The 26,259-nt window shown below is 30.5% G+C and overlaps 2 protein-coding genes across 2 annotated transcripts; both read left to right on the plus strand.

Annotated features, from left to right (window-relative positions):
* Positions 1-4,006: 4,006 nt before the first annotated feature.
* HELRODRAFT_165928 (hypothetical protein) lies at positions 4,007-11,765 on the plus strand (the record flags this gene model as incomplete). The annotated part of the gene is made up of 6 exons (XM_009032995.1): positions 4,007-4,439; positions 4,519-4,656; positions 4,969-5,172; positions 5,323-5,548; positions 5,772-7,465; positions 8,977-11,765. The coding sequence occupies 6 exons, from the start codon at positions 4,007-4,009 to the stop codon at positions 11,763-11,765; spliced, it is 5,484 nt and encodes a 1,827-aa protein (XP_009031243.1).
* An 8,708-nt stretch (positions 11,766-20,473) lies between these two features.
* On the plus strand, positions 20,474-21,418 carry HELRODRAFT_165929 (hypothetical protein; the record flags this gene model as incomplete). The annotated part of the gene is made up of 1 exon (XM_009032996.1): positions 20,474-21,418. The coding sequence occupies one exon, from the start codon at positions 20,474-20,476 to the stop codon at positions 21,416-21,418; it is 945 nt and encodes a 314-aa protein (XP_009031244.1).
* Between the last annotated feature and the right edge of the window lie 4,841 nt (positions 21,419-26,259).

The following is a 26,259-nucleotide window of genomic DNA, read 5'->3' on the forward strand; positions in this document are numbered from 1 at the left end:
AGATTTTATTACTCCAAAGATTACTCCATCATTAATCCATGTATCAACAACAACTGAGTTAAAATAAATTACATATGATGCTTCCCCTAGTGCCAAATAAACAAACAAAACACCTTGCTGCAGTAGGTTCATTTCATGATTGGCTAATTGCTTATAAATGATCTATTTAAATTCAATAGCAACATAGTTCTATGTTCGAATCAATTAAAAGTATAGAATGAATTGCATTTGATAATAATTAGAAGATATACTGAATGATTTATATTACATTTAACATGGAAGGTTAGTATTTGAAAGAGTTTTGCTATGAACAATCCGATATCATTATTTTAGAAATCAAACAGAGTCATGAAAGTTTTGCTACATTTATCAGTAAGCATGAAAATGATTATTATGATTGTTGCGTAGGTAGGTAAATATTTGCCTGTAAGTGAAACAATGGGGATTCATGCAGGTCAAATGCTGGAATGTATTTCATTCCAGTATGCCAGCAGACAATGGTAACTGATGAAATGATTATAAAAGATGGTGGTGGTGGGTGGCGGAAACAACAATGATGATGAAGATGATGATAACAATGCAGATGATGATGACGATGAAAATGATGATAACAACAGAGATGGTATTATTCATTATGATGAAAATTAGAATGAAGTAATAATTGAAATCAAAGTCAGCATCAATGGGACCAAGTAAGAGATAGCTGAATAATAACTGAATAACAATTAAATACAAGAATGAATCAACTAAGACCCATTTATGTTTGGAACAGGAGCAAAGTAATAATGAAGATGTTATTAAAAAGTAAAGTAAAAGTAACAAAATATCACACACACACGCGCGCACGCTCAAACACATCACACACAAACACACACACACACACACACATATATATATATATATATATATATATATATATATATGTGTGTGTGTGTGTGTGTGTGTGTGTGTGTCTATGTCTTTATAAGCATATATATGAATAATGGTGCTTCGTGAATACAATAAGAAGCCATGAAAAATATTCCAAACAAATGACTGCTCAGTATAAATTATTGCATCCCATAAGAGATGAGCAACTCACTTTCAACTCATCTACATCACAAGAAATCATCCTCACCAGGAAGATATATTGAAATGGTATTAATATATATTATTTATTATTAATTATTAATATATTATTGATATATTAGATGTCTAGCATTTTAAAAATGGCATTTTAATGCTACACTTCTTCACTAGGAGTAAAATATATGAGTAAAATATTAGACTTTTTTGTATTATGAGACATTTTTTATAAAAAAAAAACACTATTTAAATATTCTCTAATAATAATAGCAATTCTAGTATGCAAGAAACAACAATGACAAAAAGCTATGAATAAAAATGTAACTACAGAGTAGCAGTCCAAAATGCCTGAAGGCTGCTTTACAATAACCAGAATTGCATCTACTTAATTTTTCATCATGTGTGTCTTGAAATTATATCAAAATTGAATGAATGAAGTGTAATGTTTTTTCAGCAGTTAAATGAACAAACATTGTAAGTTAAATATTTTGACTAATTAATTTAAAAAATATATAATGAAAAGACCATTGTCAATTGCATGGTGTCATCATTTAAATTTTGAAATCATATTATGATTGGATATCAAAAGTTTTTACTGATAGTGAATCAATTTGTAAGGTCAAACTTTAAACAAAAATGGAGGCATAATAAAAAGGTGATGTGAGCCAGGATGAGATGTTTGTAATTTTTTATAAATTAGGACAAATTAGTTATATTTGTTAGTAATACTTATAATAAAAATATTTTAAAAAACCAATGATTAAAATTTTTGAAAAAAACAAATAATAAACAAACTATAAATCATTATTTATATTTACCTATGATATGATGTGTAATAAAAAATAAATAAAATAATTAAAATATTAGAAATATTTCTTTCCTTTCATTCATCTTCAACTTTTACTAGATAGAGACAACATACAATATAATTAATAAAAAAAATATATAAATAAGCCAGCATAGCTCTAAACTAAACATAATTTTAATTTAATGTAATTTTTTTTAAACTACCAAAGCAAAGCCAGCAAATGAACAAAATAAAATGCAAAAAATTATTTAAAAAAAAACAAAAACCAACAAATTCCCAAGTAATATGTTCATCTATTTACATTTACATTAAAAATATCGTAATTAAACTTCAAATAATTTAGAAATAAAAATAGACTGCAATCAATTAAAAATTAAAGAATGCAAGCAAAAGCAATAGACGTTTTTTTCATTTCACATCTCTGGCGAAAAAAAAGTCAAGCAAGGTTCACCTTGATTTCGGCACTATAGGTCTTAAAAAACACAATTTGAACAACATATTTAAATGAATGAATGAAAAATGATACGAACTTTGAGAAGAAGCCATGTTGTCAATTAATTTTTCTCCAGAAAAATTGAAAATTGAGCGACCAGCAACTGCAAAACTCCTTCCGATACGAAAAGGTCATATACAGCTATATTGCTCGTATGCCAAATATCACAGACCAGTCACTAAAGAATACTCTAGCGCTTTCTATTCTATTTAATTAATTCTATTAATTAAGTTTTTGTTTTAGCATGATAACTGCTGAAAAATTATATTTTATATTCTGCAACTGATTATACATATATTTTTACGCGTAAAGTATTATTTATAACAATTTTTGCAACATGCTTAGGTCAGCCCACATATCAGCGTCGACAAGCATGTGGCCTCGGAAAAGCGTTTATGTACAAAATTGTGATTCGTGAATAAAAATCTTCGACCACGTATAGGGGCCGTCCATAAAGAGGCGTATAGGGGCCTCCCCTTCAATGGGGAGGAGGGAGTCCAAATATTTGTGGCACTTTGTGACGAGGGGGCGAGGATAAACGCAAGTGTGCCCTACCTTTTTTAAAATAAATAAAACAATAAATAAATTTTCATTCATATATATGCGCAAAATGAATATTAAAATTTTCCAGCGAGCAAATAGCTCATGAATATTAATTAAAGGAGGAGTCAAATTTAAATGCCATCGTTAAAGTTTACCGCGGAGCGGGTGTAAAAGTTAATATACTAATTCGTTATATTTTAACAACGGTAAAGCATTTAGATATCAAAATATCGTCATATAAACTTGTCATTCGTTATTTTGATATCAATATAAAATAAAATGCATAAAACAAATACATTGTTTAATGACTCTTCACGCTTAATTTGGGGGGTTGGTAGATTTGTGACACGGAGAGTGGGAGTCAAAAAAAACGTTAAAAAAGCGTGACATCCTTTATGGACAGCCCCATATGAAAAACAGCTTATATCTAAAACAAGATTAATTTATAACTTGAAGAGCGTCAGAAGAACGTAAAAAAGTTTATATCTAATTATGAGTCTAATTTTCTGCAAGTTATGTGAGGTATCTCGTTATCACAATATTTTCAGAGTTCCAGATTGCTTGGTTTATCAATTGCTTTGACTTTGCTTTCGTCGTTATTCGTTGACATAACTTCCTCCCAATCATCAGTCGAAATTTTTCAGAAGAAATTTATGTTGATAACAATGTTTAACAATTGAAAACGCACAAACAACTTAGTGTGACGTCATTTTAATGTTTACATAATGTTTTATTGTAAACTCGTCCATTGAATGTGCTTCGTGTTGTTTCAATAGTTTTATGTTATATTTGATAGTTACATTTAGACAATAATTTAAATATATACTTTGACGCTGATGCGTGTAGCTGGACACTGGTGCAGTTGTACTAAAATGTAGAGTGTAGACTTATAAATAAATTATATTTAAAATTAAAAAAATGGTCTAATTTTATATATTTTTTCAATTTAATTTTTTATATTTTTTAATTTTATATTTTAATTCTAATTTTAATATTTATATACATATGAATCATCTTACAAGCAATTTAATGTATATATTATCAATAAACAAAAAACTAGATGTCGTATTAATGAATTGCTTGGAATAAAACATAACATGGAAGTCAAACCAAAAGTTAAAGCTCGTGTGAGTCTTCAGCGGAGCATGAATGAACAAAAATTAATGAAGAACAATCGTACTAGTGATTTGAACAACAATAATAACAATAACATAAACAACAACAATAACAACATAAGTGAACGTAGCACGGTAGATAACGTATTTGAATTAGACTCGAGATGCAGTAGTGATTCAGTCAGGGACAACCTTGACAGCGTGCATGATTTAAACTCTGATGTCATCCATTCAGCCACTGAACCAGATGAAAATGAAGTGACATCAAACAACAAGATAGAGCTGATTAAAATTGAGAAAGACCTTTGTGACGATAGCATTCGTATTCATTCAGGTGCTCACAGCAGAAACTATGCTGAATATGAAAATTACAACTCCGCCGATGATGATGACGATCGACTAAATTTAGTTGAAGGTAAAAATAACTTGTACATTATTTCAACTACTCAGCAAATAACAATGATTTAAATATGATGACAATGATGTTTATTAAGGTTGTCACAATGATGATGGCCAAGATGGCTATACAAATAACGAGGTGAATATCCGAGATGAACATTACTCGCATGAGAACCGCTTGCTTTCCAAGTTGTCGCAACTGTCCGCAGAGTTTTCAAAGCCAGACTCCGTAGGTTGGTGCTTCAGTCTAATATATTTATTTCAATATCTGAAAATTTATACCAACAATAATTTTAACAAAATTTTTATAAAACTTATGATCTAAATCTTTTTATTCACATCTTAATTCATTCATTAAGATTTTGTCTGAAATAACTTGTGATTAAATTATCAAAAAACTATAAAATCATGAAAGTTAATGTTTAAATTTTAATATTTCAACAAAACAACATTCATGCAACAAACATTCACATCCTATCAATGCAGCATTCATTCACATCCATGCAACAAACATTCACATTCATGCAATAAACATTTACATCCAGGTTTATTGTTGGTTAGTCAACTTCTATCTAATTTTCCTCCTCTTCATTACGATTACGACAGTGATGTTAGTAGCAGTGCTGACAGCCGTGCAAAAAAACCTAGCCCTCCTGGCTTGTCCACATCAGACAACAACAAATTTAACAACCTTGTAGGCAAGAAATCTGAAAAGAGTAAAAGTGACATTTGCAATGGCATAAGTAAATGTTTGTATATCACTGCATGACAGAAAATTTTGTATCGTTAACATATTATCACTGCAATACTTTTGTTGCTAACCAAGTCACACATAGCCGTTAGAAGTTAATTTTCATCGACCTAAACAACATCAATACATTTAAAACACTTGTTTGCAGTAAGAAACACTGCTTTCAACAATCTGCATGATGGAACCTTCAATTTAGGCCATGTTTTAAATGCCGGTATCCAGAACTGCAACGAGGATGGTAACGCTGGCATGGATGATAAGGGCGATGTCATTAACGCCATTCAAATTGGATATAATGTCGGCGATTGTTATAATATCAACGAAGTCGATGGTGGTGATATTAAGAATTCTGATTCTGAAATCTTCGTCATGTCGTTAGTTGTGATTATTTTAAGTTCATTTTAATGTTTTATATCAAGACTTTTCATTTCATAGTAGAAATCGGTGTTCAGAGCTTTTACAACTACGCCGTTCATTATGAATTTTTTACATCGCAGATAATATAAACAAAATTTCAATAGTTTTCTTTATTTAATTATTTTAATTTATTCATCAGATATAATAATTTATGACAATAATTTGAACCAATTTTCTTAGACCACATTTAAAATTGAATGCAAAGTATGCGTTCAACCTGCAACAACCAAATATAAAGCCAAGTAGCAAAGAAGGACATCGTAGATCTCGTTCACAAATGGACACGAAAGCAAACAACTTTTTAACGCGAATAAAATCTCACCAAAGCGACCAAAATAGAAAAAGTAAACTAAACAGTCACTATGATCGGCAACGTTTGTTATCAAGTTTCAACATTGGCCAACAGAAACGTTCTAGGCAACAACTTTGTCAATCACCATTTCAACAAATATTCGACGGTTCCATGTTGATCGGAAGATGGAAGTTGGACCGAATATACAGCGTTTTAATGGAAAGTAAAGACACTTTGGCTAAACTTTTAGAAACTAAAAAGTTAGTAGAGGAATTGAAAGTGCAAAGTTCTCGCCAACAAAGACTTTTCACGTCTCGTTTACAATTATTGCAAAAACAAATACAGCAGCAGCAACAAGAGATTAAGCTCACAAAACTGGGCGAAAACAAACGTTTAAAAGTATTACAAGAACAATTGTTTGAACTGAAAAGTCATTTGAAAAATGTTCAAGCACAACAAGATCAAATTGAAAAACAAAAAATGGAACAACAAATTCTGGAACAACAACAACACATCGAACACGACCAACAAATTGAAATGTTAACGTTTTTAAACGAAAAATTTCAAAATAACGTGGACATGGGAAACGAAAGAGTTAAAGAAGTTATAGAGCACATTCTGAAAGAAAAAGAAATAGATTTTGTTGGTCTTAAAGAACAGAATTTGATTTATTCTCAACAACTTCAACACCAGTTGCAGCAACAAGAAATGCTGCTGAAACTTTTGCACCAACAAACAAAATTGCAAAAACAAGAATTCAACAAAAAATATCAACATTTAGAAACAAAAGTTAAAAATCAAATAGTGAATAGGAAAGAATTTGCATTAGACGAAAAACTACAAGACCTGACGAAACAACAGAAACCTCAACATCCCTGTAAATTTTTGCAACGTAAAAGTTCTCCATTAACAAAACAAGAACACAAACAACATTTAAAAAAGGGTAAACAACAGCTAATTAGAGTTAGGCAGCTAAAACAACATAAAGTTTTAAGATATCCAAATCAAGTAACAAATTTTGATGCAAAAAATAACGCAGAGCAATCTAACGAAACTTTTTTAGAAACAACCGAACAAGAGTCTAACATTGGTTGTTTAGCATTACAACAAAAGAAAACAAATTGTGATTTGGAAACCATGCCCCAACAAAGGAAAAAACTGTCTCGACAAAAGATAAGCAGCGACAAAGTTAAAAACGAAGAACAACAATATAAACATCAACAACTACTGTCAGAATTTAGATGGCATTCAGTTCAACAACAATCACAACAATTTAACGATTCAAAAAAACAAAAATCTCTTTCGATTCCGACAAAATTTTGCAAACAAAAATTGAATTCAAAAGAAGTTCGACAACATCATCATCAAATCAAAGATATTTGCCCCAAAAATAGCAACAATCTACTTTTAGATCAACAAAATAATCAATCCAAAAAAAAATCAAAAATTATAGAAGAGATGCAAAAAGATCTAGAAGGAGACACAAAAGAAAAGTTAAACTCCAGAGTTAGCATTGAAAAAAACTCTCCTCAACCACTTTCAGCAATTACAGAAACAACAACCAGAATAACAACCAACTCAAGTAAGTCAAACAATGAATTATGTGTAGCTCAGCCAATGCATTGATGTATATAAATAAATATTAGGCTTGGCAAAAATTATGTCGGTTTGGTACTGTACAGTTTATAATGCGATTACTTGGCTTTTATTATAGATATTTAGTCGGAATAAAATCATTGTAATCTACGCTCGACTTCCAATAAGAAATAAGTTTATCGATGCCAGGAGCATAAAAATTATAGGTTTTGAAAGCGATGAACTGTAAGAAAGCGTTTTTGTGACATCTTCTGTTATGAAGCACTGTTCTCATAAAAGTTGTTTGAAAAAAAAATAATAATTTGTTTGTGAAAGGTCACGTGAGTGTGGTGAGTGAAGCAGGACCTTGTGAGTCAGCTCCTTCAGCTTATTTAACGTCTTTTTTGCGACTTGTGGTCTACCGTTATTGTGTATAAAGAGAGTGCCCTAGAATATAACATTTCCTGGGCGCAGGGACCTAATTTTAAGTGCATCAAGTGGCAGATTTAAACAACGTTGACGGGGAGCCACACATTTTTAAAATGTATAAATTAATCTAATGTTTGCTAGTGTGGCTAAATTGAATTGGTGACTTTTTTGCTTATAATCCCATTTTTGGTCAATTTTTAATACGGTGCGTTTTTATCATAATTGGTCCAGCTACTGAACTTAACATTGTCTATTGTCATAAAAAAATCTAGCTTTTATCACAGATCACAGTCCGCTCAAAAAATATATATGCTTATTAACAACTTTTGAGTAATTTTGGCCAGGTTTGCTTCAATAAATGCTTTCAGTTTATCATCATCAATTTAACATGAACGTTCGCAACACTTCATCCTCAAGACCCATACCAACTGTAAAAACTTATTGTAACCAACCTTCTGTAGTTTGATTAAAAGCACCGACATCTCATCCTTCCACAATATTACCAGTTGCCTCGGCCACGTTGTACTCGAGTTTCAACTCGTGAAGCAAAATAATTTTAAAATCACGCTTTGAAAAGCTTTTTAACTATCGCTTAGAAACAAACCCAGTGGAATGTTTAATCAAGTATTTATTATAAACCGGATTAAAAAAATGACCTTTACAACGAATTATAATTATTAATATGTCCAATAATAATAAATTGAAAACTTTAAGTCGAAAAATTAAGTTATGTAAGACCGACATCATTTTTGCACCAGCCTAATATTTTAGATTAATGTGTGTGGAAATGTAAACATTTAGATCTATTTTATAAGTCGTCTGAAACTTTTTTCGTCGTTCCTGTTTTTATTGAACTTTTATAGTTTGGTGATTTTGATAGTCTAATCCGTTTGTTTTGCTTGCTAAAATTAGCGATTAAAATATACGAAAACAAGATGCACCAATCTTTGTAATAACAAGATCGGTGCATCTTCGAAAATATATGGTAAAATATTTGCAAAAAGATAATAGGAATAAAACTGGTAGAGTTATTATGGGTCTATATTATTATTATATAACTTTATTTATGTAGATAATTAATTAAAAAAGGTAGGAATGAGAATATTGCTGACGAAAGGTTCAGTGAAGATTTGAAGATGTTAGTTGATAGGACCAGTGCTAGTGACTGCAGACGTCATTGGGATGAGATGGAGGAAGAAAATGAGGGAAATCACAACAGTTCCCGAGAAAATTATTTGAAAAACTACGAAGATGAAGAGGATGGTGATAATTTTGTTGACATCAATAAAAAGAGTAAAGAGAATAATTACAACAAAAGAAATGAAAAAAAATTCGACATTAATTCAGATGCTTGCAATTTCAATAATGTTAATGATGAACATGATGATATTAATTGCTTGACGTGGGAACAAAATTTAGCAAACGATGTAATACTTAATGAGCTTGTTGATGAAAGCAAACAGCGTGCAACAGTTTCGATGTATGGATCTGGTGGTGATGGCGATGATGATGATTTTAAAAATAGTAAGAATCGTGATGAATGTAGAATCATCAAAAGGATTCTAAATAGTCCTTATGTTCTTGATATAAATAATACCCTGCATGTTGATTGTTTTGAAAATGAAAAAATTTCTCAACTGGCCGATGCTGAATTTAATAATTTTAATATGGTTTTACAAAAAAATTATGTGCAAGAAGGCAATAAAGTTGGTGAAGATAAAAGTTATGTTGATGGTGTTGCAATTGATAACGATGATTACGACTGTCGGTCTTTGAAATCGGAGAAAGGAAATAAACCGAATAAGATTGATGAGAAAATGAAAACTTCAAAAAGACAGCCACAGGATGAAAGAAAAGAACCATCACTAAATCATGACCTACAGCAGCAACAATTTAGTCAAAGATTTCAACGACGTCGGATAAATTCTGATTTATCTAATGAAATAAACTCAAAACTTTCAATTCAAGAGCAACTGAGGGAACAGCATGAATTGTTGCAGAAACAACAATCTTTGTTAATTAAAATTAAAAATGAACAAGAAAAATATTATAGGCTAAAAAATAAACGTGATAATATTCAAAGTCATTCGCAAGGAGAGCAGCGTCAAGAAACGGAAAAATTTAAAAATTTTCCTACTACTAATAATACTCTCTTGGTAAATAATGAAGATTTTTCTTTCGATAATATTCATGATATACCAACAACAGCTGCAGCAAATTTCAAAAAAATGTCAGAAAAAACAAATGGAACATTATTGGCAACAATTAATACAACAGAATCAGATAAGTTTTCAAAACCATCTGAGTATCGCAGAGTTAGATTTAACAAAACTATTGCTTCAACAAACATTTCAACAGCATCCAATTTTAAACCAACACATATTGTTTCAGAATCGCCTCATTTCAATTCGAAGAAAAAATCATATAAATCTATGAAGTTGGCTAATTCAAATTTAGATAAAGCCTCAATGTATTTGCATGAAATCATTTCAAATGAAGAGATTGCACATTTGAAAGTTCCGGATTCAGAACCTGAATTAGAATGTGACACCGCATTTAAAAACGTTTTGAAAAACTCCACAAATAATGATTTCAACAACGATGATTTGCCAAAAAATGTTGAACAACCAGAAAAAAAGAAATTGGAGGGAGATTTCCATCAACAATACGTCATCGAGTTAATACAACAAAACTCCCCAACTTCTTCCACACTATCCAGCCCCAACTACAACAATATTTGTGGAAACGATCAGCAAGAAAAACTGGAACAGTTAAGAAATATCAAGAATAAAAATTATAACACTAATTTTTCAAAAATTCCAATGCGCCAAAACATTCTAACTAAACAATCTTCACAACAAACGTTTTCACCATCGCCATTTTCAATTGACCCTAACTCCTTCATCAACCAGGCATATTGTGATTCTTCATCGACAAAAAACATTTACAACAAAAAAGGCAAAGGCGAGGAAAGTAATTTTGAAATGATTACTGATGACTCTACTTCAGTTTCAAGTCAGAGCATACATCTGCAGCAGTTGAATTCGTCCGACGAATCTTTTGACTTGAAATTCCTCGATGATTGTTATGACCCCACACATTACGCGACATCTTGTTCGGAAGAAGAAACCAGCATTAATGATGTTCAGACTTACGTAAGCTGCACAAAAAATGTGTGTGCATCGGGTGAACGATGTGAAGGTAGTAACATTGCTACTGGCAATAGATCATACCGTAATAAATATAAAAATAATTCCTCAACTGTTCCAATAGATTATGCTACTGATAATGAAAATAACTGCGATAGATATAATGATGGGTTTGCAAAAAAGGATTTTTTAGACAAATTTAATTGTGACAACGTCAACAAAAAATTGGAAAAATCAGAAAAAATAACTGGGCGTTACATTGTTGACAAACATTCTTCGAAAAGTCATAATGAGTTAATTAAAGTGTACACAGAAAAGTATAAAGATGATTTGATTGATCAAATTGATGAAATAATGGGGTTCGGTGTCGGTCGCAAAAGTCAACACAAACTTCTTAAAGAATCGGCTGATCTATTAAACAATTCATCACAAGAAATGGTTAAACAAATTCCATTGAGAAAGCCATCTAATAATGCTTTTGAAGAAAGCGTGTTGACTCATAAGAATAAAGAATCACCTTTCTTTCTGGTCGAAGACAAGAGGATGTCAAATCATGCTGAAATGTATGTGGACAGAGTGTGCGCTCATGGCCAAAGTATAGTGCAAGCCATCGAATGCGAACTAAATTTTGTTAAGCCGTATTTAACAAATACTGAAAATTCAACCACTACAAAATTGGCTAGAAGAGAAATTACAAAAATTACTCAATTTTTGCAAGCTGAAAAATAAAAATAAAAAGCCAAATAAATTATACGGAACTGGAAATTCTCTATTTGATCAATTTTTTCAATTTAGTTGTTAAATATTGTTTTCACTTGGTATGTTTAGAAGAAACTGTTAAAACAGTTTGGTCTATAAAAACGATTATATATCTAAAAGATGAATGAAGCCAAAAAAATTAAATAATTATTTATCTTTTCAATTGTTTGTGATACAAGTAAACGAAAAAAATATTTCGTTACATAATTATAACAGTTATGTATATTTTAGTTAGTTATTCTTAAAACAACAGAGCTGGTGTATCAATGAAGGATTCCGTTAGCTTAATGGTACATTGATAATATGCAAATCACTACAATATGCTATTTACCCCTTAAGCCGCAATATGCTAATTATCCCATACAACCCTCGAAGATGAATTTTATAACATATTTCAGTTTTATTCAAGGGGGGGGGGGACATCTGACGATTGAAGCCAATTGCAAAGCTTCCGCAATACTTAACCGATTTTTCAGGCCGTATAACTGCGATTTATTTGTAGAAAAATAAAAAATGGTACATTAGTTTTTATTGATTAAAAATATATAATTTAAAAGAACAATAAAAAATAGACAAATTGCTTCTCAAAAGTATATAACATTATTGTTATGATGATTATACATATTAAACAAAAACAATTATTAATTATATTGTGCATATGTTTAAAAATACTTAAAGAACTGTGAAATAAAACCCTCAAATCATTCAATTCCTCACAACAACTTAAACTATTACCAATAATTTTATAAACCGGTTCATCATCTAAACCCATCTGACCAGATTTCACTGCAGCACACTTACATTCAAATCAATTTTCCAAAACCGACAACATCCATGAAACTTTTCAAGATTCTTTTGTAATACTTCACGATCATTGTCTTATTTTATACAACTAAACAATTTCGCATTGTCTATATATAAATACAAATTGACAGAATCATTTTTAACAATACCAAAAAAATCATTAAAATAAACAAACAATATATAACAAGACATAAGTCTCTATGAAAACGAATTTTCCCCAACGCCCAAATGAAATGACTATTAATTCGCAAAATTTGCGGCATTAGCAAAATGCAAGATAAGAAAGATTGTAGGGAAAAGAGATCGCGTGAAGTCCTTGTGTCACTTGTTGAACATCATCATATTTCAACTACTACAAAATGTTAAAGATCGGGTTTTGTGGATGTCAATGGTCGCCAATGTCCTGATAGGATAAGGTACGAGAAAGAAGAAAAAGAGTGTTAATGCATTCTATTTTCAAAAATGAACTTGAAAATTTCGTTTTCAATTCAAAATTTACCCTATTTGGTAAATTAATTTGGGTAAAAGTTAAATAAAAGCTTTTCACTCCACACGGGGTTGTGTCCCATATGCTACCCCATATTAAGTTCTTTCGATACCCGTCAACTTAGTCAAAGACTGGAATAAACTATTAACACCTTACCTCTTAAAGTATACTTAAGTCAAAGATTACTATTTATTTTTCTGGATTGATGTCTTGATATCGTTTGATCGGATTTTTTTTTTGGCTGTGATTGATTTTGAGGATGTAATAATGATAACTAAATAATTATGAAAAAAAAACAAAATAAAACAAAAATTAGGAAAAAATATTAAAATTACTGGCACATTATGGCACCATCTTAGGAGCTGCAGTGCCGTTAAAATCTTCATTAGAAAAAAAAGTTCTTTCGAAAGATAAATTTAAATTGGCACATTTAACGTTAAATTGATTCATTCCATTTATGGACAACTTTCTCATCATGCAAAGCTGCAAAATCATTTTTTAAGCAACTATTTGTATACAATTTGAATTTTTAAGTTATTTTTAAAAAATTCAATAGAAACTATTTATTAAAATAGAAAAAAAATGTTTTTTGAAAAAATTTTTTAATGCTTCTAGTGTTATAAGTATATGTATGGACTGGTTATTATGTTAATAAGATGAATCTTCATTCACAGTAAATATCGCTGCTAAACTTTTTACTTTCTTCTCTAACTACTTCTCCGTCACGGAGTTCAGAGTTGATCTTAAAATTCATCTGTTTGTAAAACTCATTGATGTGAGCTGTTAAACACTGCAAAAAGGGAAACAAATTGTTTGATTGAACTGTTGAAAAATTGAAAGACGCGGTAAATGTTTGTCTATAGTAAATTAATCGTATCTTTAGATAGGTTTGCAAACGAAATAATATATCGACATTTTCAAAACATCTAGCTCTCGTTGATGTGAACTATATCGCTTATATATCGATAAATGTTAATATGAACGGTATCCGTCGCTATATAGATAGTTAATCTCAAAAAATCTCAGACATCGACAACAAAATTTTGATCAGTTGGACAAGTCTCGCGAAACTAATCAAAGTGTAATAACATAAACGTGCAAAAACGTTTAATAACGAACCTCTTCGATACTTTAAGAAAAGAACAATGTTTCTTTTCTTGGTAGACATCGCTCACTTGTAATTTTCGGAAAGCATGTACCTTGATTACCTATGTATATATGCCACCAATAAAATGAATATATCTTAAAAAATCTATAAGAATAAGAAACAATAAATATTTCCAAACTTGAAAATGCGGTAAAAAAAATTCAATTTTTCTTTTTCTTTGCAGATTATGACAATGAATCTATGGATGTTTCGCCGGAGAAGCCACATTTGCTGCGGACTCCCGTGGGCCTATCAATTTAGTTACACCGTGTGCAACGGTAATTACCATCGACTACGTACAAAAATAACATGTTGAGATATTGAGGAATTTTATCACGGACCTAGTAAATTTTCATGAATATTTGCAATATTTAGCGCGGATGAATTAAAAAAATAAGTCGCGAAATTTAATTAGGGTAGCAGAAAAATTTATGCGGCGCTGTTAACCGTGGACGTAGAATCTAGCATTCTAAGGATATATAGCAATCGTTGTAGTCTTTCAAAATATACGCGGTGGTTTTTATCGTGGATGCAACCTTTTATTTCATATAAACGGCCTCATACATTTAACATATATTCTTCTTCTTTCTCGTGCCTTATCCTTTCAGGACATTGGCGACCATCGACCCCCACAAAACCCTATCTTTAACACTTTGTAAGAGCTGAAATGTGGTGATATTCAACAAAAATAATATCTCAGCAGCGTTAATCTTTTTTTTCATTTTTTTTTAGAAATTGTCCAGGACTCATAGCCGTAAGTTAGCACAGGGAAAATATAACACCCATACAGTTTTAATTTTGTTGATATTCTGATTTTACTATTGGCGAGGATGTTTTTCATTTTAGAAATGCATCTTTCGCTACAGCTATCTTTTGTCTTTTTACGTCTTTCTACCAATCATCAAAAAGATCGTTAACGTATTCAGTCCATCTTTCAAGTACTTTTTTTCTCTACGATTACTTCACCGAATTAACTTTTATGCATTATTGAATTGAATTGAATTACAAATTGAATTACAAGCCCTTTTTCCAATGATTTCTTTGATGTTTTATACATTGCATTTGTATTACTTTTTGTATTACTTTTGTATTACTTTTTGTATTACTTTTCAACGATTTCGCACTTGTCATTTAACCATTTCTCCTTTACCTCCAAGCGCATTTTTATGATATATATTTTAATAAATATAGCGGACGATAAAATTTACGATGTCATACTTTTCTTTTTTCATATTCTCTCTTTGAATAATTATTGTTAATATATAGGCCAGTTTTAAACATGTCACTCTTTAGTTTAGACAATTGTGTTGTGCTCGTTCTGTCAGCTGCTTGATTTCACCATATACTGAATATTGTTATTGTTGAGTTCATGGAAAGCATTTCACATTCCAAGTGGGCTCTTGTCAATGTCAGTGCATCACCAGTTTTGGTACGGCCGATTAAAATTTATTTTTTCGATTTTGATTTGTATTTTGTAATTTATTTATTTTTTTTAACTAGTTTTATTAAAACTTTTAATTTAAAAGTATAAAATATTAAAATTATTGTGAGTAAATAGATAATAAAGAATAAACTACTCACAATATGATATGAATGAATGAATAATATATGAAATGAAGACAACCTGATGGCTATTATTATTTATTTATAATATAGTAGATGATACAGTGAAGCACAAGAATAATTTAATTTTAATTTAATATTTTATTTGCATCATAAATTCACTAATTGACTAATAGTGAATTTATTTATTTATAACTTACTGTAAAAAAAGATTTTTAATTCTAACAATGATTTGAACTTTCTGGTTATGGCCTTATGTTAGTCCTTTTTCTTAGTCTTTTTCTTAGACCTTAAAAAAAGAACCATACAACAAACACTCTTCCTTATGAACACTGCAACAAATTAACAAATTGATAAAAAACAATGTCTGTTATTAATTTTTGAAATAACTTTTATTCATAACTTTTATTCGACCACTTTTGGAGTTTGCGATGTCAGTTTGGTCCCCAGATTTGAAGGGTGATATTGAAGTGATTGAAAGAGTCCAGCACAGAGCAACAAAATTAGTTCCTTTTATAAGAAATTTTGCTTACATCGATTGTCTAAGAGAATTGGATCTAATAACATTGATAGAAAGAAGAAGAGGAGGAGATTTAATTCAGATATTCAAAAGCAAGCATAAAATGGACAGAATTAATTTAATAAATCAATTTAATAATGTTGTAACTAGAACGCGAGGTCACAGTATGAAATATTACAAAGAAATAACAAGACATAGAAGCAGAGAGAATTACCTATTCAATAGAACAGCAAATATCAGGAATTCATTGCCAAATGAACTTGTCAATGCGCAAACATTAAATAGTATTGATTGTTGGATGAACAACAATTAATCAACGAATCGGCTGTGCTAGCATACCTGACAGCATGCTCTCTGGAAATTTCCAGAACAGCATTACTACTAATACTACTACTACTACTACTACTACTACTACTACTACTACTACTACTACTACTACTAAATAAGTTCCCCCGAGTAAGGACGTGATGCTGAAATAAATGAAGAATTTTAGTGACAATGAACTGCATAATATTTAGTCGATGATCTAAATGATTTGTTTTCAGCAACTTGCAAAATTAATGGTTTGTTTTTTTGATAAGATTGAGGCCGAACAAGTATTTTAAGGAAATCTGATGAAAAAATTTACATTTTGCTGACAAGTTGTATAAATAATGTAACAAATGTTTCAATAGATAAGTTAGTGATGTGTTTGGCTTGCTCAGGTATATTTTCTACATTGCTTTTTTTAAGTAAATAATTTTTTTTATAATTTTGAAATGATTTTTAATTGAATATCAAAATTCTAAATCTGTTAATTTCATAAGATTAATTTGAAACTTATAGTGTATAATTTGTTGTGAATGAGGTACTGAAATAAATCATTCTTAATTAAATTTTGTAATTTCTATAGTATTCATTTATATTTGTTAGGATCATGTTGCTTCTGGATCATTTGTTGATGATGGCGATGATGATCCAGGTGGTTATATTATTTTAACTGTTTTTGTGATTAATATTTGAGTTAAAATTGTTAAAAATAAATTTTGTTTTGAACTTTTTATTGTTGTCTGAACCCAATTAACCAGGTGAAATAATTTACACACGAAAAATTGGATTAACTAATAAAAATTTATCATTATTTTTATTTGTTTCTTTTGCGTGCCAGAGTAAAAAGACTATAAGAAAAATCAGCTGAAATTGGGTCATCTGCTACTGTAGAATTGTTTGAATATTTTATATATAAATAAACTAACATGTTTCTCAAGCCACAAATTAAAAAATTGCTGAAATCTTTATAAAGTTTCTTATTTTATACTAATATTAATGCTAGAATTAAGATGTGGTTAATTTAATAACCAATCAATCTTTCTTTTAAAATTATCTTTTTATGATTGCTTGTTTTAAATATTTCTTAGAGTTGATCAGCTTAAAGTCATCATCTAACCGAGATTCAGATTCAAGTTTGTAAATTAATTTACTCAGGATTCAAATGCTTTGTATTGATATTTATTCATTTATTCCTTCATTAATTCATTCATTGATACAAAACGAGATTTATTTCTTAAAATACACAAATGTAAACATTAAAATCTGTCAAGGTTTTGATATAATTGATGAAAATGTTTTTGGAAATGAAGGGGAAGATGCTTCCACACAAACAACTGCACCAGTTAAAACTCAAAAATCTAAAGGGATCCAGATAAGTAGTGAAGAATTATCAACAAAGCCATTTTCTCCATTATTATCTTTGACAATTGCTGTGGTGATTATTGGAGTTGGTAAGACTTTATAATACTGTATTTTTAAATTCTGGTTTTTATTTAATTTGCTTGCTTTTATATTTTAATATAGTTGTGTACCAATTTATGGCTCAGTCAAGTCAAACTTACAGCATGATAACGACTGTAAGTTAATACATAATAATAATGATTTTATTTTTGGTGGTATTTAATAATGGTATTGCCGTATCTCCTATTGTAAACTTTGCTGGAAGCAAAGCACTTATGACGTCACACATCAATTAAAGTTGGTGCTGGTAACTCTCTTCTAACAGCATCAGTTTAGGTGATCGAAAAAACCTACAAAATATGATATAGAAGTGTCCTGTTCAATGTTTAATCAATCAATATAATAATTGTTCTCTTAAAACTCATGTGAAAACTAACTGGTTAATTACATGCTCTCTATAAGCCAGAAATCAGATGAGGCAGACCACGTTTGACATACGAAGACCAAATTCACAAACATTTTGAGCATTTGAACCTGGAACAACTAAATGAGGAGCTGGCCGAACTTGCAAAAGATAGAGAGTTTTGGAGAAATATTGTTGTACCTAAAAAGCCAGCCCGATGACGATAAGTTAAGTGACAGTAGAAGTAGGTCGATGACATTAACTTTTATAGATATAAAAATCCTTTCTATCTTTGTCCAACTTTTTTAAATTCAATCATCCCGCTTAAGTCCATTTTCTGGCAGGTCTTGTTTTTTTCAGTTTCTTTTTCTAATCTAATATCCAACATTTTAAATAATTTATGATTTTTTTATTTGCATTTTCATACAGTTAGAAGATACTTATTTGCATTGGTTTGCAGTTAATCAAAGCGTGTTTTTATTTTTTAATTTATTCTATTTTCAATTTGTCCTCAAAAGATAAACTTCCTCTCTCGTGAATTTTCTCCACTCTTATTTTTACTTTTTTTAATGGGGCTTACAATAAATGTCTCGAACTTCTCAAAAATGATTTTGGACTTTCCATTGTTCAACTGCCTTTTTCAATAGCGTGTTCCTTTGTTCAGTTATTTTTAAAGATTTTATTTTTAGCGTGTACAGATGCATATTTAACCCGCTTTGTTCGTAAATACTGTTGAAAGAACGAATTTTCACAAATTTAGGTAACACAAAACCATAAAGGATTGCAATGAAAAATATTGCAGAAACTGATAAATTCATGATGTTTTCTTCATAAGATATTAGATTTCCTATTGCATTTAAAATGTTTAGAAAGTCTTCTACTCCATCATGTATGCATATGTACTTCATTTTACACCTTGTCCAGAGATCAAAGTCAAAATATTTTATCGATGCATAGAAAATGAAAAAAACGAAAATAATTTTTCAATATCCCTGAAAATAGTTACAGAATTTACAAAAGCAAAACTTCAGCCTAAGAAAAAATAACATTATTTTACATTAATTTTGGGAAGGCTTTAAAAAATTAATCAGTAAAATGGGTTTTATGAACATTTCTTCATATTGCTAAATACATCTGATAAGATTATGTTTTTTTTTTATTTATAAAAGATGCTTCTCTCTGAATTGTGAATCCCGTCCTCGCCCCCTCTTTTGGTTGTTGTTGCAGGGAATTCAAGATAGTTCTCGCTTCTTCTTCTTAACTCGTGTTAAACACTTTTTTGCCAAATCTGCTTTTGCTTTTTCTGACCCTTTTCTCTGCAACTCTCTACCTACTTTTCTGACTACTTCTCCATCACTTACGAAGTTCAGAGCGGATCTCAAGACCCATCTGTTTTCAAAATTCATTGAGGAGCACTGTTGAACATCGCGGAAATAGCGTTTTACAAGCTAATTAGTTGATTGATTGATAGATTGATTGATTAATTGATTGATTGATTGAACAGCTTTAATAGAATGCTACGCTAATGTTTCCAGGTCAACGTTTAGCTCAATTAGCATAATTCAATTCCTTCGCGTAATTCAATAGTGACATCTCTTTAAACATTTTTCAAAATTAGTTTGCCATAGATTTTGCGCTGAAATTACCCTACTGTTGTATAACTTTACTGAAAACTAGAGTTGCAATGACGTCACACATTTGTTATAATTAATGCAAGGGTCTCATCAGTTTTGGTTCAAGTGATTGACGAGAACTAATAAATAAAACATGACGTAAACGCTTCCAGTTAAGCTGGTTTATTTCGATTCTTATGTGTAATTCCCTTTTAAAATCTACTTTTATATTTTTTGGTTGCAGATTCATTTAATTGCTTTATGAAAAGAAAAAAATCGTTAAAATTATTAAATTTTTTGTAAATTCGATTTGAAATTTAAATTTTTAGGCTCCTTATGGCGCAAGGCATTTTAAACTACAAAAGCAGATCAGAATGTTGCATAAGAAGCTCAGGAGTGAACGACAAATAAATGTATTCCTCCTTCGAAGAATGAAGCATTGTTTAGATGAAAACACCTTCAAATTCAAAAAAGAATTTTTAGATCGTCAACAAAAAAATTTAGTTAGAATTGAAGAAATTTTTGATGTGATCGTAAAACTTAATTACACCATTAAAAATGCAACACTGTTATACGACGCTAACTCATTCAAGCAGGAAACAATTGGCAATGAAATTAAAGTAGATTCTAGCTTTTTAAAAAAAAATTTAAATTTTGATAAAATAAAAACTGACAAAGTAAGAGGCATATTTGAGGGAAATAAAGCGCACAACGATGATGATTATACGAAAAAAAAAATTACAAAAAATCGCCGTATTAATTTATCGAAACAGCCTGAATCGTTTAATGCGCGAAAAGCCAGAAAGGTAAGTGAAAGCAAAATCGGTGATTTTATGAAGAACGAACATTTTGATCAGTTACTAAAGTATAGCTCTAATATATTTACTAAAACTCAAAGTATGTTTAAGAGATATATGAGAAAGTTTTCTATTCCTATCAAGGTTAAAAAGGCCCTTCCGCTGTTTAATGAATTTAAAAAACTGTTTCATAACAAATTGCTACCTAATGCTCCTCTGAAACAAAAGAATTGGTTTTTGTGTCAGTATATTTGGTGGGGCGAATATTTGAATATCACTGACCACGACAAATTTTTATCGGCTGAGTGGGATTTTACTAAGGCTTTCCCTTGTGATGTTTTTGGCTGGCAGAAAATGAAGAAAATTCTTAAACCTAAAATTCCGTTGACCCATGAAGCGTTCAATGGCTCCTACGTGCATGTCGAAAATAATACGAATGAAAAACTTGATCGAGAAGACGAATCAAAATTTTCTGGTAACGCTAACGGAGAATGGTATTTTCGAAGGTTTAGACCCGCGGAGCCAGAAAACACATGGTATTTGTGGATGTTGGAAAGATCGGTTAATAAAAACACTTAAGATTAATTTAGATTAACTATATCAAAGATTCAAAACCTTTTGTTTTAGGTTAATGGTGGAAGTTTAACTTTGAAGTTTTCTTTACTTATTATTACCATGTAATAATACGATTAAAAATGTTTTCAAACCGTAACCAAGCCGAAAAATGTTTTTTACTTAATTTGTTTAGTTAATTGTATTTTCGTTTTGTGTTATTATGTGTTTATCTTAATTTAATGTAAAATATTTTGTTTTCTTTGATTTTGGTGGTCTTTCAATTAAATATTTATGTTCATCTGAATTTTATTTGATTTTAATTTCTGTTTTTTCAGCTTGATTGATATTGGATTTGTCTATCAGTCAATATACAAACATTTCCACAAAAAGATTTCAGTTAATGATAAAAATTTTTTTAGAAATTTTTTAATTTAGAAACATTGTGACCGACATGAGATAAGTCTGTCTGTTCCCGTCTTTTAACTTCGAAATTCGTCGAAATACTTTGGTGACGCGTAGTGCAGGAATTTGTAAACGAAAAGAACTGATATGAAAACATGATCAACAGGATGTTTAACTTGCTGAAGAGGTAGTATGCTCTAATAATGGTTTGCTATTATAGATGATTCTAATGAATTTTTGTTGAAGTTTACAAATTTTGTCAATGAAATATGGTAAACTTACCTAAAATTACGTTACAACAAGTAAAGTAAGCCAAAAAAAACTATTGTAAGTAATCATTAATGTTTCTAAATTAAATTTGTTTGAATTTTTATATACGGTTGAGAAATGGATTATTTTGCTTTTTAATTCTCGTTACGTTCAAGCCAAGATAAATTATTTTGAAAGGTTAAGCATTACTATATCTACGGGTTAAACCTAAGAACTTTATCGAACCCCATTATTATTTTCGAAATTGTTTCCTAAACTTATTTTCCATAACTTTTATTGAATTTGTTAATATTTTTGCACCAATGAATGTATAGCAAGTTTTCGAAATATTTGTTCAGAGTTTATATTATTTATAAACGAATAAACCAACCAACTTTGATATTTCAACAATTAATAAAATAAAATGGTGTCATCCATTAATATATATTATGCAATTGAGCACTGTCAAGATGTTAGGCAATTTATTTATGAAAATGGAAAACAACAGAGGTCTCAAAATCGACCCTTACATGTAGCGTTTTTGATTTGATTGCTCAAAAAAACAGATAGAGATCTGTTGGTTAGAAAACTTAAGCCAAAAAAAGATATCGTCGAAAGAAATCATAAAACGATGACATGTTTGATAAAATGTTAATCTCTGATATGTAAGAATTCTCCCTTATACTTACTATTTTGTTCTAAGATATTCGAAAACGGTGACAGTAATGATATCGGTCTGTAATTATTGATACTTGCATCATTTATGTGGCCTTTTTATGAACAAATATTGGAGAAGGTAGTTGGATTTTGTTTGATTGTTTGTTAATGGTTGATTTTCTTGTATGTGAAATGCTTCTCGAAATTTTCATCATGTCTTCAAGCCAGTCCAACTCTGGTTTCGCTCAACACCGCTTCATGACCCTTCACGCAGATGCAGATCACATGGTGTTTGTTTATTACATGAATTTAAATAAGTCATTAGCACTTCCTGTAATTTCTCGCTACGGAGATGACTTCAAATTCTGTTGATTTTGCCACTGAAGGTATCGATAGATTATCTCTGGAAGACAAGACTCAGTTGAAGTACGTCGACTCCGAACAAGTGACGCAAACGGACCAGCTGAATAAAGCTCTTTTAATTGCTTATCTGAAACGACTAAACAGGGAAAAACCAACTATTTTCAATAAAGAAGAGCCCATGCTTATCGAAGATTATGAAACTAACGACTTTCTCTGAAAATTGTCTCGCGTAGCCTCGCACAAAAATTATATTAATTATTTTTAGTTCAAATACTTACATAACATTACAAACTTTACTTAGATTTTGACAACTTTGACATTAGATTATTAGATAAGCTGATAAGGTCAGGATTATTTATTATTAGTACTGAATAAAAAATAAATTATGTACTATTGGAGTATTCTTACTTTTACTATTTAGTAATTAGAGTTTTAAACAACTATGTTTTGCTACTAGCACAGTAGTCAGATGTAGATTAAGTCATTATAAAAATGATTTGTGTTCAATTGTTTAATCTTTAACACATGTATAATCAGTGTATTGCGTAATAATATAATTTGGGATCATATTTGTATTAATTTTATAGTTTTCTTTCTAAATTGTGTAATTTTTAATCCGGCAATCTAGGGAGATATGAGGTGCATAGTGATAGGTATTGGAGGGTAAGTGTTTTACAGTTTCATGCTTTATATGGGTATATTCATTTTTATCATTTGAATTTTTCAGCTGTTCAAATGCTGGTAAAACAACCTTAAGTCAATTTATTCAAGATAGTTTTGAAAGTGTTGAAATAATACACATGGACGAGTTCTACAAAGTAACTGTAAAGTAAATTTATAATTTCAGCTTCACAACTTTATTTAACTTTTAACATTTTTAGAAAAATGATCATCCAGATTTGGAGCTGTGCAAAGTTTACAATGGAGAATTTGTTAACTGGGATTGTACATATAATTTTTTTTTAGAATAACAAGAACTGTTTGTTGATATTTTTTTTGTTTTACATAGGTCTCTTGTCTTATGACATAGCAAGGTTCAGGGATAAGTTTTATAAGCTTTACAATGCTTATACAAAAAAACCCATAGATATTCTTGTTGTTGAAGGAATATTTGTTTTCAGTATAGGGTTAGTTATATTTCTAGATATATCCAGTAAGATCTCATAAATAATGCATTTTACAGTTTCTTGCAGGATGTTCTTACAAAAAAGTATTTCCTTGATCTTCCATTTGAAGAAGGATACAGAAGAAGAATGTTAGCTATTTTATTCCTGAAACAAATTTTTTGAGATTATAGGGCTAATGGGTATAGGGCTAATTGTTATTTCAATATCATTGAAACAAGGGTTTTTACCTGAGCATTTTAATTGTGTTAAGAATGTTTGTTTTACATATTGCTTGAGACCGCTGTCAGTAAAAAATCAGTCTCTTGTGAACTTATGGCTCATGACATCCCTAATCGCTATGCACAGTATAAATATTACTAAAACTTTATAATGTGATGCTTCAATGTAACGGAATCTTGTGTAGATACTTTTAGACTGTTTTATATGATAATAAACTTGTTCAAAGTGGACTGATTTCAAAAAGTAATCCACTACTTTCATTATTTTCATTTGAACAAGGGAAAGAATGTATGAAGGACCAGAACCGAAGGACTACTTCGCAACCTTTGCTTGGCCTTCTTATATGAAAATAAAAGAAGAAATAAAGAATCAAGAAAACATTAGTTAGGCAAATATTATTTTTGACTTGCATATCTGTAAAGCAATTTACAATTTTACTATGTAATGTTATGTAATGATGTGTAAGTATATCACTCTGTGGTTGTGTATGGGGGTTAGGCCAAAATTAATTTTCATCAAGGAATCTAAACTAGTTCTAAAATTTTACTGGGGGCGAAAGCTGCAATGAAGTCACACTTTCAATGTAGTGGTGCAATATCGGTATGGATTTGGGCAAGGGTCGGTGTATCAGATGAATTCCAATAGCTTAATGGAACATGTATGTAATATGCTAACCCCTTAACAGCACATATGCTAATTACTCCCTAGCCGAAAATATGGTAAGATCTCCTGAACAGCACATATGCTAATTATTCTCAGCCGCTATATGCTAATTATCATGCAATGAACTTTTGCAGCACAATGGCGTGTATACCAACATGATTTAATGTCGTTAAACCAATCAGCCTACAGAAATTACTACTCAACTAAAACAGCCTTGCTCGAGGTTTTTTCTAATGTTTGCAGCCATTGATGGTCAAAAAATTACGTTACTAACATGGCTAGACACGAAGAGTTGTTCGTTTGACTGTATGGACCACAATATCCTACTCAGCAGTCTGAAATCTTTCAATGATATTTTAGGGGTGGTACTTCGGTGGATTGAGTCATTTTAACTAATTGGACGTTACAGGTAAGCTGTTCTGGAAAGGTTTCTAGTGTTGACTACCTGATATCTGGGGTACCTCAGGATTCTGTGCCGGGGCCCCTGTTCTTTTTACTGTATACAAGCGAAGTTGTTGCGTTAGCCAACAAGTTTGGTTTTTATTGTCACGAGTATGCTGATGACATAAAAATATGTGCCTCATGCTACCTGTCTCAGTTTTCAAATATGTCAGACAACTTGTTAGATGCATTAACGAAGTCAGTCAATGGTTGGGTAAAAATTGATTAAAGTTGAACCAAACAAAGATTCAGTTCATGCTTCCTGGCAGTAACTATCTCTAGTTAAGGAAATCTCTATCTGCTTATGAACTACTGATTCCATTTTTTGATGCGGCCTCAAATTTGGGTTTTATCTTCGACAAGCACTTGACAATGGATGAACATACTATGTATTTAGTCAAAAAAATGCTCTTTTCGACTACGTCAATTACGTCAAATTAAAAAAAGCCTTGACAAAAAATGGTCTACGTTTGTTGGTGCAAGCTTTGATTATCTCCAGACTGAATTACTGCAATAGTCCCCAGAGTGATATACTTACACATCATTACATAATATTTTTATGGCACAATAAATTTACAAAACCAGGTGGCAAAACTAATCATGGGTAGAATAAAATTTGGTCATGCTTCTCCGATTTTGAAGCCTCTGCACTGGCTCCTTATTAAGGAAAGAATTTTGTTCAAACTTGGAGTTTTAGTTTTCAAATGTATGAACAATTTTGCACGTGAATACTTAGCAAATAAA

The sequence above is a fragment of the Helobdella robusta genome (assembly GCF_000326865.2).
Source record: "Helobdella robusta unplaced genomic scaffold HELROscaffold_9, whole genome shotgun sequence".
In the NCBI taxonomy this organism is placed as follows: domain Eukaryota; kingdom Metazoa; phylum Annelida; class Clitellata; order Rhynchobdellida; family Glossiphoniidae; genus Helobdella; species Helobdella robusta.